At 36.0% G+C, this 18,774-nt stretch overlaps 1 protein-coding gene across 2 annotated transcripts in view; it reads right to left on the reverse strand.

Annotated features, from left to right (window-relative positions):
• Positions 1-18,774, reverse strand: part of CAB39L (calcium binding protein 39 like) — a 92,609-nt gene that overhangs the window by 28,570 nt on the left and 45,265 nt on the right. For both annotated transcript variants that reach the window (XM_014588260.2, XM_027772139.1), the window contains 3 exons: positions 15,466-15,634; positions 6,790-6,849; positions 1,055-1,120 (listed from right to left, as the gene is read on the reverse strand). In XM_014588260.2, the coding sequence (XP_014443746.1) occupies positions 1,055-1,120; positions 6,790-6,849; positions 15,466-15,634 (295 nt within the window). The remainder of the gene's footprint in view (positions 1-1,054; positions 1,121-6,789; positions 6,850-15,465; positions 15,635-18,774) is intronic.

Here is an 18,774-nt window from a genome sequence, read left to right on the forward strand (position 1 = left end):
ACCTGCAGTAAAACACTAACTATGCTACTCAGGGAACGGGAGTTGGCAATTTTATTTATATATATATATATATATATATATGGAAAATACATTACAAATTTGGGAGATCAATGCTTTCCATAAAACAGAAATCCATAACACTTAAACTCTATAAAGAACATTTCATAGTAAAAACAATTACTACTCAAAATGGAATACTAAAAATAGAATACTAAAAAATAAATATATGAAGAACTACTATGCTTACAACTTAGATATTTTGTATGACATTGTTATCTTTTCCTCTCCTCCTTGTTTTTGTTTTTGTTTATTTTTTTTGGGGGGGGGAGGAGTGCTATAGGGCACATGCACTTGCTGAGAGACAGAGAGAGAGAGACAGAAAGCAAGTAATCACCCCCCCTCCCCCCAGAGAGGATGGCCATGCCTCAATCCCTTTTTGATTCTCTTCTGGAAATTTGAGAATGTGCGCATATGGGTGTGAGTTTTAAGCTGCCCCATCTGGGACTCGGAGGTGGACCACGTAGAAGTCAAGTGCATTAACCCCTATGCCACCTACCAGCTCCTCCTCTCCTCTTTTCTGCAAAAGATTACTGCTCCCTCATTAATCTAGCTGACATGAAATAATTTCTTTCTGACTATTCTGTTTCAAGATACACCAAAAGAAAATTACAGGAGCCTCACTGAGTATTCCTTACAGACAGTAATTCCTATTGTCATTTCACTCTAAGAGTAATTTCTTTTCATCTCCCAGGAAATAAATATGGCTCTATTTAGGTTAGTATACATTTGGTTTAGTTTTCTTTCTTAATAGAGTCTAAATTCTACTTTGCCATATATTTATTATTTCTATTGTTACTTGCAAAAAGTATTTCCAGAAAGATGCTTACATTATTTTGCTATGAAATGCAGCCACAACATAAAACATACTTCAAAAATTAGATAAAAAAGGGGATACTTTAATTTCTCTATATATTACTTGTCCACCACAAACTTGTCCATTTGCTAGTGAGATATCAACTTATGGGGACTCTAACTTAAAGGAACATGATATTACCTTTAAAGATTGTCTCTTAGTCACATAATTCTCAGATTGAAGCAATTTCTCATAGTCTTCAAAAATCTAATAAAAAGAAAATAAATATTAGAATTTAAAAGGCTTGCTTGCTCTCTTCTTCCAAACTCTAGCCAACCAAACTATATAATGATAATTATTTTAGAGGCTTTTGTCATAGGTCATATGTGCTTGCCAGAGAAAGACAGAGACAGAGATAGTGAGAGGGAAAATGAGCAATCACCCCCTGGGGGGGATGACCATGCCACAATTCTTTCTCCTCCATTCTCTCCCTCGGTACTTGGGCATGCATGCACACACACACACAGTATGATAGTCAACCAACATGTCTGGGTCTAGAACTAAGGTCAGTCATATAGGAGTCCAGCAATGTACCCACTATGCCATCTGCTGGCACAATAATTCATTTCTTAAATGCAGTAGTATGCCATTTTCTTTTAGTCCTGAAGTTTTGGGATGCCTCTGGCAATAAAAATTATTCTCATTTCATTTTACATTTATTTAAAAATGTATATCTTTTTTAGGAAAAAAATTATAATCCTGGTTTTATCCCTTCTTCCTAGCTACCAAAATGCAAAAGCATATCTACTCCCCAAGATCTCCTTGTACCATCTTCAATCCATATAAGCTAATGTGATGGTATAGCATTCACTTGTTTCCTTATTTTCTTACCCACACTGTGCTGTTAGTTCCTTAAAGGAAAGGATCATGTTCTGCCAAATTCAATCATCAGTTCTTAGTCCTTATCTTGATCTCTTGTAAGTATTTTTAAAATAATTTATTATTCTACTTCTTTTTTAATGATTTCTTATTTATATTTAATCATTGTACATCTTTACAATATGGTCTTTCAAAGCATGCATATAGTGTATGACAATCTAATCAAAGATATTACCCTATATATCATTCCAACAGAGAACTTTACATTCTTGTGTCTGTTAAATGTTTCTTTTCTGAGCCCCTCTCTCCCATCCCCTACTATCCACCCATTTCCTCTACAGTCTCGGGTATCTACACTTGCCCTCCCTACTATTCTATCTTCGTATCTTTCAATTTCTACCATAGAGTGCAGACATTCTTTATATATTGAGTGAGGATATACAACGTTTTTCTTTCATAGTCTAGCTTGTTTCGATTATCATTAAATTTTATATATTCATCCATTTTTGTATTAAATGATAGAGTCTCATTGTTCTTTATGGCTGAGTAGCTTTACCTAGTATATATGCAGTTTTCAATTCAGTCATCAGTTCTTGGTCATTTAGGCTGATTCTATTCTTAGCAATTGTGAATAATGCTGCAATAAACATGGAGGTGCAAGTATTTTTCTGACTGTTTTCCTATCTTTTGGGTATATACCAAGAAGCAATATTACTGGGTCAATGGGACTCCTATTCATATGTTTTTGAGGAAACTCCATACTGTTTGACACAATGGCTGTACTAATTTACATTCCTACCAACAGTGTAGTAGGGTCTCTTTTCACCACAGCCTTGCCAGCACTTACCATTCTTTATTTTCTAAATCTTAGCTATTCCGCCTAGGGTTAAATGATATCTCATTGTGATTTTGATTTGCATTTCTCTTATGATAAGAGATGCTGAGCTTTTTTTTTTTATATATGTTTTTTGGCCATTGGTATGTCTTCCTTAGAGAGTCGTCTGTTCAATTTATTTGCCTATTTTTAAATTGGATTGTTCCTTTTCCTGTGGGTGAGCTGCTTGAATTCTCTATATATTCTAGTTATAGTCCCTTATCTGAAGCATATTTTGCAAATATTTTCTCCCATTCTGTGGGCTGTCTGTTCATTTTAATTATTGTTCCCTTTGCTGTGCAGAAGATTTTTAGCTTGATGTAATCTCACTATTTTTGGAATTGTTACCTGTGTTTTAGGAGTCTCATTTAAGAAATCTTTGTCTACTCCACCATCTTCAAGTGTTTCTCCTGTGTTTTCCACCAGTAGGTTTTACATTTAGAACTTTGATTCAGTTTGAGTGGAGTGTTGTTAATGGTGAGAGATAGGAGTCCAATTTCATTTGTCTGCAGGTGGATATCCAGTTTTTCCTGTACCATTTCCTGTAAAGACTTTCTTTACTGGATTGTCTTGTGTCCTTGGTCAAAAATTAATTGGCTGTATGTTTTGGGGTTTATTTCTGGATTCTCTATTCTGTCTGTTTTTGTGCCAGTATCATAATATTTTGATTATCACAACTTTGTAATACATTTTGAGGTCAGGTAGTGAGATGTCTCCCACTTTATTCTTCTTTAAAAGTTTTATAGAATTCAGAAGTGAAGTCACTGGTTTTCTCTGTTGGAAGATTATTTCTTTGTTGGAAGATTACAGATTCAACCTCATTGCTTGTTATTGGTCCATTCAGACTTTCTATATTTTCCTGGTTCAATCTAGGTAAATTTTGTGTCCATAAATGTATCCATTTTATCTAGTTTTTTTGTTTGTTTGTGTGTTTATTTGTGTATAGTCATTCAGTATTCTCTCATTATCTTTTGTATTTCTGTTATATATGCTGTAATATTGGCTATTTTGTTACAGATTTTATTTATCTGGTTCATCTCTATTATTTTTGGTTAGTCTAGCTAATGGTTTGTCAATTGTATTCATTCTCTCAAATAACCATCTTTTTGTTTCATGGATTTGTTTTCTGTATAGTTCTTTTTTTCTCTATTTCATTTATTTCTGCTCTAATCTTTATTATTTCTTGTTTTCTGATATCTTCAGGGGTTAATTTGGTTCCTTGAGATGCATCTTTAGGCTATTTATTTACCACCTATCTATTTTTTCTTGTGAGTGCTAATTTATTTACCACCTATCTATTTTTTTCTTGTGAGTGCTAATTGCTATAACTACTTTTGCTGTGTCCCAAAGATCATGGAGAGTTTTGTCTTTGTTATTATTGTTTTCAATAAATCTTTTGATTTGTCTTAATTTTTTTCAGTAGTTTTGAAGAAGCTCAGAAATAGATTATTTAGTGTCCATGGTTTTGTGTATTTTAAAAGGCTCTTTCTACTATTGATTTTAAGTTTAATTCTATTGTAGTCAAACAAGATGCTGGACACAGTTTCTGTATATTTAAATTTCTAAAAGCTTGTTTTGTGCCCTATGATGTGATCAATCTTCAAAAATGTTACATGCAGGACTGAGAAAAACGTATATTTTGTGGTTGTTAAGTGAAATGTTCTATAAATGTCTGTCAGGTCCATTTAGTTCATTTAGCTCATGTGTCTGTTTATTTTTTGTGTAGATGATCTGTCCAGTGGTGACAGTGGGATGCTGAAATCCCTAAGTAGTGTGAGCAGTCTATCTTTTCCTTTAGATCTAGCAGTCTTTCTTTTACTTATCTGTGCGTCCAGGTGCTGGGTGTGTTAGTATTTATAGTTGATATAACTTCTTGGTGAATCAATACTTATAGTACTACATACTGTCCTTCTTTGTCTCTTTTTACAGCTGTCTCAAAGTCTATATTGTTCTGATGTCAGTTATCATGACTCCAGTCATTCTTAGGTTTCTGTATGAAATTACTTTTTCCAGCCCTTCATTTTCAGTTTATGTATGTCTTTATTAGTGGGTTGTTTTTCTTGTAAGGAGCATATAGAGAGCTCCTGTTTTTTGTTTTGTTTTGTTTTGTTCATTTGTTTGTTTTTAATCCATTTAGCCAATCTGTATCTTTTAATAGGAGAAGTTAATTCATTAATATTCAACATTATTCTTGATATTTGAAAACTTACAAAACCATTTTGTTAGTCACTTTCTTAGTCGTTTTAGGTTCTCTGATTTCTATTTGTCATTCTTTAATGTTCCTGGTTTAGTATTCCATTAAATATTTCCTGAAGAGCTGGTGTAGTGTTGGCAAGTTCACATTTTGTTTATCTGAGAATTATTTATTTTTTTCTTCGCACTTGCAGGATAATATTGCTGGGCATAGTATCCTTAGTTGGAATTTCCTTTTCTTTCAGAGTTTTAAATATGTCTTCCCATTCTTTCCTTGCCTGCATTGTTTAAGGTGAGAGGTCTGAGATTAGTCTGAGAGTATAACCTTTGTAAGTAACTAGACATTTCTCTCTTGCCATTGTTAGAATACTGCCTTTGTCTTTGAGTTTTACCAATTTGGCTATGATGTGCTTTGAAGAGGTCCTCCTTATGCCAAATCTATTTGGTGTTCTATTTTCTGAATGTGGATATCTATATGACTCTCTAGATTTAGAAAGTTTTCAGATAGTATCTCATGAAAGAGATTTTCTATGCCTTTACCCACCTCTTCACCTTCTGGAATACATGAGGCTGTTCAGTCAACTTATAATGTCAAGAATTCCCCGTATGTTGTCTTTCTTTCTTTTTTCTTTTTGGTTATTTTTTCATTCTTAGTGGCTTGGACTAAATAAATTTTTGTCTTCAAATCCAGAGATTCTTACTTCTATGTAGTCTAATCTGCTGTTAGTAAGTTTATAGGAAATTTTTATTTCCTGTATTGTATTCTTCAGGAGTTTTGTTTGATTCTTTTTTTAGGAATCTCTTTCTCTTTATGGAATTCCTCCTTCATGTCATGGAATGGTTTTCTTATCTTCTGGAACTGACTCTTTTCTCTTGAAGCTCAGAGTTTTGCTATGACTGATATTCTCAATTCTTTTTCAGATTTTCTGTGATTTCTTGTATTTTATCCATTGTTGGTAAGAAGTTATTATGTTCCTTTGGGGGAGAGATAGTTCCTTGTTTTCTCATATTTCTTGTGTCTCTGCACTAATTTTTAGGCATCTGGTGAAGTACCTATTTCTTCCTAATTTTTGTGGTAACTTATATAGTGTCAGGAATGGGGGCAAAGAACAGCCTAAGGCATTGAGTTAAGTGTTAGGATACAGAAATACTGATAAAAACTAAGACTGAGTGGTTACTATGGTACTGTAGTAAAAACTTTTAATCTTGCTCAATTTCTTCAGCAATCCTATGAGGTAGGCATTATTACCATTTTCATTTTGCTTTAGGTGCAGTAATTTTACCATAATCACACAATTGGTAGGGAGGCAGAACTGGGTCTTAAAGCTGAGTAAGCACATAGACCCTACCTTCTATACAATACTCTGAACCCTATTTTCTTCAGATAGGCTTCTTGCCTTTGAGGGAGCTCAAGGGTCAGCCAGAAAGATACAGATACACCATAATAATACAATGTGAAAAATGAGAGAGTATTTTTGAGGAGGGATGGTATTAGGGGAAACTTCCTAAAAGAGTAATGTTTCAGTCCAATCTCAAAAGGATGGATAGGTTCACCCTTAAAGCATGAAGTTGGAAGAAAGATGTTTTTTGGTATACCTTCAGTAAGCAAAACTAAGTATCAACCACATAAAATGATTTATTTTAGTGGTTAGGGTGGGGTGCTCTTTCATTTGGGATTATCTACTGCCTCTTAAGGGCAAGAGGAGTATCATTAACTGAAACTCACAGCATACAAATGTTAATTGTTTTGTGGAGTGTAGTTCACAATAGGAGGAGACATGATAAAGAAAGCCCTGAGCGCCTATCATCTTCAATTTTCTATAGAGTTTCCTAATAATCTGGTGTTCAGGTAAATACATATATCAAAAGTATGGATGAATATAGCTGATTTCTCTTATAGATAAATTGGAGTGACTGCTCATAGATATAAGATGGAAGGAAAGGGAGGAAGAAAAAATAGGGTAAAATCTTAAAAATGATTTCTACTTACAGTGTCATAATTTTGTTCTAAGAAGTCTGCTACCAACACTTTATGTCTGGTTAATAAATCCTAGAAAAAGACCAATCAAGTGAAACAAAATTTTTATAGTTAATAAATTTACAAATATCCCTTTTTCTTCTGATTTTATATACCATTCACTTTTCATTTTCATTTACACTGCAAAACATTTTCACTTACACTACAAAATTATTTCCATTCTTAAAGACATGAAATACAGGTTTGTTTTGTGTTTTTTTAAAAACAGTGTTAAACCAAGTGTTTAAAATTCATGTCATTGTTATATTTATCATATAAATCATTTAACTTGTGAAACAAATGGCACTGAAGAGATAAGTTTACGGAATATTTCTTCAAGTCATGAACTCTATCTACGTTGTGATTAGGATAAAACTAATATTCAGATAAAGTTTAAAATGATCTTTTCTAAATGTCACTAACAGTGAATTCTTTTCTATTATTTCATCCATTCCTTCATTCATTCTATGAGAAAGTGAAAGAGAGAGAGAGACAACACTCTGACAGTCTTGATGCCACAATCCATCCCCATCCTCAGCCAGCCTGGTATCATTAGCATGCCTGTGCCTGGTATATTCAGGAAGGTCTCCAAATTAGAATCAGGAACCTTCTCATGTGAGATTATGTTTTACTGCTGAGTCACCACTCAGCTGATAATCCTTTTAAAGAGAAGAGACCTAAAGGTGGATTTTTCCAGGACCTAAACTTTTCTGTTTTTTCTTAATCTTTGTGAAAGTGGAAGCACCTCAGAAACTGTAAAACACAGGAGCGACATTCAACATTGTCAATCAGGGTCATTCTGTTTTCGGGTTCATTGGCTATAATGTACTGTGCAATTTACTTAGAAACACAATGCATCCTTTCAAAGTTGAAGACAAGCAGCCCTATCTTATTGCAGGAAAAACTTACAGAAAACTGAACAAAAACATGAAAGAACATTTTTTTCCACACGCCTAATTATATCTTTAAATCACCTTAATGTTGAAAGAAAACAAGCCTTACCTAATCCCTTTTATACGCTTAGAGACTAAATACCCCACCTAGGTCCCATGCAGAATTTAATTAAAAATATTAACAAGAATTTTTAAGTTTTCCAAAATAAACTCTTATACCTTAATACATATTTAATTAAAACTTCCTAAAAGTATAAAGAAGATACATAACACATCTGTAGAGAAAAGGCAGGCAGCAGCACTGTTAAAACCCACTTATTTCTAATTTAATGAAAGAAAAAGTGAAATGTTTAAACCATTGTACACTACTATTTCCAAGTTCAAAGACAATGAAGCTGGTTCTTAGCTTCCGATTACGTATCATCACATAACTTGATTGAAAACAGGGCCCATCAGTGGAAACACAGACCTTTTTTTCCCCAGTGGTACAGAGCATTCAACATTGTTCTAGAACCAGTTTTACGATAGGAATATCTTGTACAGGGGTGTCATTTCCAGCATGTCTGAGACCTGTATTCAAACTAGTTCCTATATCAGGGGACCTCTCAGAGGGGTCCACACCATACAGTTCTATAATATCTTACGGGTTCCCTAATATTTTTGATTTTTAAAAAAAGTCTATTTCTTCACTGAGTGAGTGAGTGAGAGAGATACAGAGAGAGAGAGACAGAGAAGTGACAGAGAGAGAGAAAGAGAGACAGCAGCCAGCAAGAGAGTGATGCTGAGATCCACCCCCAGCTTCAGCCCACCCTGGATCGTGGATGTGTGCATGCCCAGCGTATTCAGGGAGGTCTCTAGCATTGAATCATGAAGGACTGCCTCACAAAGTGTTAAGTTTTAATGCTGTGCTATGGTCTGCCCTCTAACCAATTGTTTTCTAAGAGGATATCTGGTATGTTTTGTCTTCAGGTCCTTCTTCCCTCATCTCATAGGAACCTCCTGAGCAGTAGCAGGGATTTTCTGAGCTGACCCCAGGTAGAAGGGGGTCTCATTATGGACTGCAGCAGACAACACAGATGCTGCACTTGCAGAATATCTCTATCTGTTACAATAGTTGTCAGCCTTGAAAGTGAGGACTGGGCTCTCCCACGGCTTTGGACCCAGCACATGCAGTGACAGCAGCAAGAGGGAGAATACTCTGCAGAGTAGTGCTGCCTGGACAGGCCATGTTATCCCCCAAACTCTGGCGAAAAAAAAAAAAAGAATCAGGAGGGAGTTCTGTTAGAACCAGAACTTTCAATCCAAAGGGGAGGGAAAAACTTGAAATAACCGGGACCAGCAGTTGGCGTAATGGCTATGTCACTGGACTCCCATATAGTCCATCTCAGTTCGAGTCCCAGACTGGTGGCTTAAACTCATGCTGGGCACATGTGTATGTGTGCCCAAGATCCCAAGAGGAGAATGGAGGAGAAGGGATTGCAGTGTGGCCATCCCCCCTGGGGGGGGTGATTTCTCACTTTCTGTCTCTCTGTCTCTCTCTATCTTTCTGGCGAGCACATGCACCATATATCAAAACCTCTCAAAAAAAAAAAAAAACTTGAAATAATCTAAAATTCCAATAATCAGAAACTATAATATGGTAGGGGACAATTCCTCTAACATACATGTATGGCGGATATAGCCAATAAGTGATACACCCATGGAAGATATATACATGGAAATACCCTCAAATATTTGTATATACTAAATGTGTGCATAAAACTGGAAGAATTATACCATGTATACATACACACATGCTTACATACTCATAATGCCCAGACAAATATAATTGCTGCTTGAATATAAAACATTAAGTGAGTGGGAAAAAAAAAAAAACAAAACTAATTAAGATCTTATTAAAAAAAAAAAAAAAGAAAAAAGCAGAACATTGCAAAGGAAAATAAATTCAAAACAAAATAATTTTTTTTTTATTTATTTTTATTTTTTTTATTTTTTTTTTTTAGAGAGAGAGTTTTGTTATAGGGCATGTGGGCTTTCTGGAAAGACAGAGGGAGACAGAAAGTGAAAAATCATCCCCGGTGGGGATGGCCACGCCTCAATCTCTTCTCCTTCATTCTCCTCTCCAGATTTTGGGCATGCACACACAAGCACCCAGTGTGAATTTTAAGCCACCAGGTCCGGGACTCTAACTGCGGTTGACCACATGGAGTTCAGTGATGTAACCATTATGCTATCGGCTGGTCCCCAAAACCAAAATAATTTAAAATTAAAATGATTTGTAGTTTTTCATCTGACCTCCTATTTTTTATGACATGATTAAGCTTTCTAGTCTAAGTATTTTGCTAAAAACAATCTGATATTGATATTACTAGTGAATTCTGCTTGTGAGGTGTGAAGTAACAGAAACTCAACTGCAGGGACATGAGAATGATGAACCAGTGACAACTACCATTCGTTGAGAGTTTACTATGTGCCAGAGAGTGACCTGAGCACTTTACAAATGTTACTTGTAATCTTCACAACTCTGCAAATCAGGTATCATTTTCTTCATTTCTTAGGTAAGAAAAATAAAACTCAAAAGTTAACTTGCTCCAGGAAACACAGCTAGTCAAGTGGCAGAGAGATGGAATTCAAACCACTTCCATTAAGTAGATATTTAGAGAATGGGATAAAAGAGATTATGGCTGTACAGAATCTTTTCCAGGAAAGGACTATTTGTAGAAAATAACATGGCATACAGATGAACTAATATGTTAACCTCAATGATTAAAATTAATAGTGAAAACAAAAAAGTTAAATATAAGATGTTAAGAAACCAAAAGCCAAAGGCAAAATAAAACCAAACCAATCAACCAAACAAAACTCTTCGAATCCACTACTTAAAAAAAAAAAAAAAGTGACTTCTGGTCATTGTTACATTATATTAGCCATAAGTATTCCAGTAAAATTTAGAAAATTCCTGTTTCCAATACAGTTAGCATACTAAAAAACTTTATGTTGTTTAGATTTTCTAGGAATTGACTTAAGTTCAATGGAATATAAACTGAAATACAAAATCCAAGTGATTTATTTTTGTGATACAATGTTATTCTTGAAAAATTATACAGGGTTAGGGACTGGCAGGTGGCGTGGTGGTTAAGGGTGCTGGACTCACACATGGCCAACTGCAGTTCAAGTCCTGGACCTGGCAATTTGCTTTCTCAGTCAGTCAGTCTCTCTCTCTCTTTCTCTCTCTCTCTTTCTCTTTCTCACTCTGTCCCTCTCTGGTCAAATTAAAATAAATAAATATATGGATAAATAAAGTAAAACAAAATAATTTTAAAAAGAAAATGATCAGGGTTGAATATTGGATCACAAATTTTTATCAAGAACATTTTATACTTGGGACCAGCAGTTTGGCATGGTGGTTAAGGCACTGGACACTCCCACATAGCTGACCACAGTTTGAGTCCTGGACCTGGTTGCTTGCTTTTCCTCTCTCTCTCAATCTCTCTCTCTGGTAAAATTAAAAAATAAATGAGTGGATAAATAAATAAATACTTTTTTAAAAGAGAACATTTTACTCTATTAAGTGTTGAAAAAATCTTCAAGGAAATTTACTTTCAAACTTTATTTTAAAAAATACATAAAGTAATTGCTTCCCCCCTCCATTAGAACTTGCTCTATGTTTGTAATTATGTGAAGTGTTACTTATGATTTTTTAAAAAAGGAACTAGCTTGTTTCCATGACAGCAAAGAGCCATCTGATAGAAAAGGAAATAAAAAATGGGACTCCAGTGTCTATTATTAGAAAACACCTCCTTAGTTGTTTAGGCACAGATACTGTGCTAGAAAGAAATGGAACCACCCTTTGTATTAAATGCTATTCTTCACATATGAGGCAAGTGAGGCCTATCTCACCTTGTGCTCTAGCTTTACTCTTTCTGGCAGTTTCTCTGTGCAGCTACTGGGTAAGGTTGAGTTGTGTGTGAAATGGACAAGGCTCCTGCCTCTAGACAGCACTCCAAGCACACACTCATGCTTGCTGTCTTGCCCCTATTCTTGCACCCAAACTCTTCTGTAGAGTTTGTTCTCAGGCCTTTCCTCCCTTTTTCTCTTCTTTCTTCACTCTTCGCTGTTCTTGTGAGATTTTTTTTTTTTAAGTTTAAATAAAATTTTTATCTATTTCTTTCTTCTGTGAGAGCAAGACAAAAGAGAGGGGAGGGAAACAAAAAGATAGCATCCCAAACAGGATCTTGATTCACTCCGGGTCTCTTCTAGCCCTGGATCATAGGCACTCAGGGAAGTCACCAAACCTGAACTGAGAACCTGCTCGTGTGGCTCAGCTTCACAGCCACTGTGCCACTGTCTAGCCTAAGCTTTCTTTTTCCTTACTCCATGTATTTAGCTCCTTCATTTTCCTCTTCTCTTTAATGCCCCTTCTCTTTCTCTCCACCTTCCTGTCCGCAGAGTAAATTCAGGGAGCAGACTGACTGTGTGGCTGGAGACAGGTAGAACACGTGAGCAGACTGCTACCCCTCAACCCAGATGCTAGATGTGGTCCAGGTTTACTGCAGCTTCGCTTGACACTTTCGGGAAATGATGGCATGGCAGCTGGCTTCCTCTACTAATCCCAAACCTGCGCACTCTGTGACAGAAAAGGGCCACAGTTACCTAGACTCACCCTCCTCACAGGCAGTTGTAACAACCAGCTATTGCTTAAGTATGCTTGGGATCCACCCTCCATCTAATCCACATGGGCTTCCAAATATTCCTCTCATCCTCAAACAGCATTTTTTTCTAACAGGCATTCTTGTCTATTCCATTTTCTTCATCTCTTATATATCCAGGGATGTCTTGATTGCCTTAAAGATCTTCCCAGACTTGCCTTCCTTTAACCAGGCTGCTTTAAGATGGAGCCTACTCACCACTGCTCCCTTCTCATCTTCTCCATCATAGCAAGTCCCTCTCACTGCCTGGACTGCAGAGCTGGTCTGCACATGAACCATTCTCTTCCCCTTTCCCTTTGCCAGTATATCGTCTTCTCCTTAGGTTCCCTGTCCTCCTGCTCCACTCAAATGTCTGACCCTTTATTGACTCTCTCTGCTCCCTGACACTCTTACACTTCCTGTGACTACATGAGTTAATGGACCCTTTAACAAGTTTCAGGTACCTTCTTAGAACAACACACTGTAAATCTCAAGTGTGCAGGCAGTATGTTTCCAGCACTGAAAACCAGTGCTGTCCCTTTTTCTATCTCTGGGAGCTACTAAAAAGAATTATCATTAGAGTTAGAGGCAACTTTCAAACTCTGTCCATAAAGTAATAAAAGCAGGTATATATTAATATTAGTCTGTGAGTTATTTAAATACTGTTTAAATATGTATTTCAGTATAAAAAATAAAGTCATACATGAGTTATAATTAAGTAAAAATTATTTTTTAAAGTATAATTTATAACCTGAAAAAAGTAGAAGTGAACTTGGAATTATGTAAATGAAATGACTAAATTGCTGAAATGCTTTAAAGAAGTGAATCTGAATATATACATTTAAATGAGTCTTATCTATTTTATATTCAACCTGAAAATGTATTTTTTTCTATTATGTTGTTACATCATCAACTTATGTTTTTGGAATTCCTCTTCTAAAAGTGCCTTCAGAACTAATTTGGTACACACTGAAGAAAACCAGACTCTATTTTGGTCATCTGGAAAATTTTTTTATCATTTTAATTATTATTATTACCAAAACCAAAAATAATTCTAGCTAACTTGATACTTTGTTCACTAATGACTTTTTGTTTCCAAAACTTTTATTTGCTCTCAAAGGATAAAAATTTGCCATTATTGAAAAATGAACATGTCACATTAATACCCATTTCAAAGCATATTAAATAATGATAGGATCATAAGAATTAGTAAATGGCTTTCTAAAATATAAAGCTTGAAGATAACACTACTCATTGGATGTATAAGTTCTGGTATTTTTGTTTATAATTTAACTCTACTATTTTCTGATGATTTCTGAATATCTTTTTGATGGTAGCATGCACAGAAACAGAAAGTAGAATAATTGCTAGAGGATGGAAAACCGCTATTACTCCACACACACACAAAAAGGGACAGTTGCTAATTTCTTTAGACTTTGTCAGAACATTGCGGAACCACAAATTCAGCACATGGCTTTAGCAGCTACATTAAAGGAAGTTATGCAAAAGAAATCAAAGGGTAATTGTTTCAATCACAACAGACCAGGACATATGACATGTGACTGTCAATATCCAAAACAATCAAGGGAATATTCTAACAGAGAACCAAAAGCATGATACTAGTACCCATGCAGGTCCCTGCGACATGTCCTAGATGCTGGAGAGGAAGGCATTGAGCCAGTGAATGTAGATTCCAGATTTAGATGGGAGGCTGCTAGGGCCCTTAGGAAATGAGATATGGGGCCAGCCCTGGCTCTGTCAAAGAGTAGGATCACTCTCAATGTTCTCTCAGGGGACACAGAACAATCAAGCCAGACAGAGGCTTCTAAAAAGCCACAGACTATCAGAGATCTCTATCAGGCAACCCCACATTGGGCACCACTTTGCCAGGACTCACTCGGCAGAACACATTTTTCTGAGTAGGAGGGCTGTGGATTCAAAATAGACATAAAAATAAACAAACGCATACAAGTATAGAAAAGAAAGGATTAGGTGGGCCCAACTCCTCTGCCGAGATAGCTGGGACCCCAAACCAGTCCCAGGTTTCTTCATTTAAAGGGCAGAAAATGAAGGAAGAGGAAATGGGATGGAAAGTCAGTTATTTTTGGATATTAATCGGCTGAAGATGTGAGGACAGCTAGCAACATGTAATTTCTCTGTTCTTTTGGGGCAAATTTTGATAAATACATGTGGCTTACTTTAACCCAATACTGCTCTGCAGTTTTGTTAACTAGTATATTCACATGCAAATTGCATTTATCACCATGAAAATGACAGCTCACAGAACAGCATTTCTGTATGTGTCTAAAGGTCACCACGTTTGCTCAGATTGGTTGCTCTTCCCAGATGGAGAGAAGGCAATGGGGAGTTGATGTTTAATGGGAACAGACATAGAGCTTTAGTTTTGCAAGATAAAAAGTTTCTGGCTATGATTTGCACAACAGTGTAAATGTACTTAACCCTAATAAACAAATAAATAATAAAATAAAATAATGACCCTAACAAAATAATGTGATGTTCTTCACTTTCACAGATCTAATTCTCCATCTCCGTCCACTACCCAGTTTCTTTTCTGGAAGTAACCACTGTTCTACTGTTGTTCTTTCTCATATATCTTTTATTTTATATATATTTATAAAACATATTACAAGTTTATTTTGGTGCAAAAACACTGTGAACTCCATCAGTTTTTTCATAATATGCATTTTTATGAACTTTTAAAAAATCCCTCATGTAAGCTTTAACAAATTTTGAACATAAATGACAGTATGCTATAAACAGAGTATTATGTGTTCCTTTTGTCACTTAACTCTATATATTGGAATTCACTTCTTGTAAACCTATGACATATTTTGAGGTTATTTTTTTTTCCACATTGTCACAGGTTGGCCTTATAGGGTGCACTCTATTAATACCTCTAACTTAGGATCCATATCATACATGGTTGACTATGCTAAGGTCTATATATTATATATATGTATATATATTTTGCTTTTTAAAATAAAATTGCCTCTTTAGAGGTCAATGACTTTAACTAAATGACATAGCTGATTTTGGGGGAAAATTACCTTAAAAGTTGCAAAGGCATCTGATGCAATATCAAATGTTGATAACTCCACATACTTAAAAAAATCTCTGAATTGGTTAGAAAAGAGGATGATTTTGGCAAGTGGTTCATAGCGAATACATTCTCTCAGCATAATCCCACAACGCAAGGCAATCTGTGGGGCTTCGTATCTAAAGCATAAATGAGAGAGAAACAGAGAATTCTGTTAATCCTATTAAAAATAATATTAGTGGTCTCAAAATTATCTTCCCATGCTGCCAGCGGAAATACAGATACCAGTTGTCACAGTCCACTCAAACACCATTCATTTGATACCCACTGGATATTCGGTGTGCCTGGCCTATTCCAGATGCAGGAGTACCACAGTAAATATGACAAAGTCACTGCAATCATCACCTTCAGAAGGTGTCTAGTGTAGGGAGGTGGCAGAACATAAACAATAAAAGACAATTTCATATGCTAAGAAGTATTGTGAAAATCAAAAACAATAAAATAGGCAACAGAGTTTATATAGTGTGACTACTAAATTTTAGAGTATGTAAGTGATTATTTAATTTACTTGACTTTAGATTAAAATGAAGAGGCAAAGTGTTCCAGGCAAGGGGAACTAGCTGTGTAAAGTCTCCAAAGTAAGAACAAGCTTAGTGAGTTAGAAGGAAAATGAAGTCAGTGTGGTTGGAATGCAGGGTTAAAGTAGTGAGAGGTGTAAAATAAGGCAAGAGTAGAGAGAAGGTCAGGGGCACATCTTACGCAGCTTTGTAAAACAAAGTTAGAATTTGGTTTTATTTTCAGGGTGACGAGATGCCTTTGGAAAGTTTAAAGCAAGAAATGAACACAGCCTAACTTATCCTTTTAAAAGATCACTCTGGGGACCAGCAGATGGGGTAATAGTTATGTCACTGGACCCTCATGTAGTCGATCATGGTTCAAGTTCCAGACTTGGCAGCTTCAAACTCAAGCCCGGAGTGTGTGTGTGCATGCCCAAAATCCTGAGAGGAGAATGGAGAAGAAGGACTGTGGCGTGGCCATCACTGTTGGGAGGTGATTTCTCGCTTTCTGTCTCTCTGTCGAATGCACACACCCTATAGCAAAATCTCCCTTAAAAACAAAACAAAACAAAACAAAACAAAACAAAACAAAACAAAACAAAAAAACACAAAGGATCACTCTGGGAGGGCCAGCAGGTAGAGAAATGGGGGGCCAGCAGGTGGCGTGGTGTTAGGGGAACTGGACTTTCACATTACCAACTGTAGCTGGAGTCTCTGATCCAGTGACTTGAAAATTATGCAGGGCATGTTTGTATGCCTGCCCAATATCCCAAGAGGAGCATGGAGGAGAAGGGCTTGCAGCCTGGTCATCCCCGTGTCTCCCCAGGGAGCCTTTCCTTACCTCTGTCTGTCTCCTGCAAGACCATGTGCCCTATGACAAAAATTTTAAAAATAAACTGATTAAATTTTTAAAAAGATATCATTTACCATTTCAATTGATGATAATACTAGTTTTTATGATTCTAGTGCAAAATCTATTTTTTAAAAAAATAATAATTATTTTATTATCTCCAGAGGGAGAAAGAGAGAAAGAGGGAAAGTGAGAATACAAGCCTCCAGATCCGGACTCAAACCGTGGTTGCCCATGTAGGAATCCAGTATCCTTAACCACTACACCACCTGCGGGCCCCTGCAAAAATTTTTAAAAAGTTTGAATATCTAAATTCTTGAAAAAATGCTTTTCTGTAATGTTCTTTGAGGACAGGAGAAAAATGACATCCCTGAAGAATGTATGTAACTTTTTACATTGACCATTATCTACAAATTTAAAAAATTACAATAATATTTTTTAAAACAAAGAACAACATTTCAGTAGATAAGAAAAATCAAACATCTTGGGACCAGCAGTTAGAATAATGGCTATGTCGCTGAACTCTCATGTAGCCAACCGCGGTTCGAGTCCCGGACCCAGTGGCTTCAACTCACGCCAGGTGCATGTGTGCCCCAGATCCCGAGAGGAGAATGGAGGAGAAGGGATTGTGGCATGGCCATTCCCCCTGGGGGGTGATTTCTCACTTTCTATCTCTCTGTCTCTCTCTGTCTTTCTGGCGAGTGCACGCACCCTATAGCAAAAAAAAAAAACCAAAAACAAAAAAACAAAAACAAACAAACAAAAAAACTTCTCCAAAAAAGAAAAATCAAACATCTCAAAAACAAATCCAAACTAATCCAAACTTTAAATAAAACTTCAAGGTATTTTATTACCAATTAGTAGCAACAACATTTTTCTGAATAATAAAGAATGCACTATTCTTTATAAGATGATAGTATTTGTATGAAATTCAGATTCAAGAATACAATATTTTTCCTGTAATTTAGAAAATGGGCTACTTGGGGGAACCAGCAGTTAGCGTAATGGCTATGTCGCTGGATTCCCACGTAGTCGACCGCGGTTCGCGTACCGGACCCGGTGGCTTAAAACTCACGCCGGGTGCGTGTGCGTGCGTGCCCAAGATCCCGAGAGGAGAATGGAGGAGAAGGGATTGCGGCGTGACCATCCCCCCTGGGGGGGTGATTTCTCACTTTCTGTCTCTATGTCTCTCTCTGTCTGTCTGGCGAGTGCACGCGCCCTATAGCAAAAATCTCTCCAAAAAAAAAAAGAAAATGGGCTACTTGGGACCGGCAGGTGGCATGGTGGTTAAGGGTGCTATATTCTCATATGGCCGACGATGGTTTGATTCCCAGACCTGGTGGCTTGCTTTCTCTCTCTCTCTCTCTTATTCTGTCCCTTTCTGGTCAAATTAAAATAAACAAACAAACAAACAAACAAATAAATAAACAAATAAACAAACAAACAAACAAATAAATAAATAAAGTTAAATAAAATTATTCTTTAAAAAAAAAGAAAATGGGCTACTTTGCAATATCGAATTTACAAATATAAAGGAAATAGCAAACAAGGATACCAGTGTGATTATTCACTTTGTTCTACGTTGAATGATATTATTTGCATAGTCCCTGGGTAACTCATAGTAACATTAAATGTTAATATACCCAAATAGACATGATTCTTCGTAGAACATAAGGAATGCCAATTTATAGTATTAGCAATTTCTCTTATCAGAAAAATGAACATCAGCCTGTTGGAACACATGGAAGAGTTATAAGATGGGGTATTATTAAAAATGTTGTAGAGAGGTATATTTTCTGAAATGCAAAGATGAAAAACATTCATTATTGATAGAGTACTTCAGTTGAAAAACATTCATTATTGATAGAATAAAGACTGCTGGCCTAGAGAATGAACCTAAGGGACATATAAT

Source organism: Tupaia chinensis, unplaced genomic scaffold (genome assembly GCF_000334495.1).
Source record: "Tupaia chinensis unplaced genomic scaffold, TupChi_1.0 Scaffold000037_20, whole genome shotgun sequence".
Classification (NCBI taxonomy): Eukaryota; Metazoa; Chordata; class Mammalia; order Scandentia; family Tupaiidae; genus Tupaia; species Tupaia belangeri.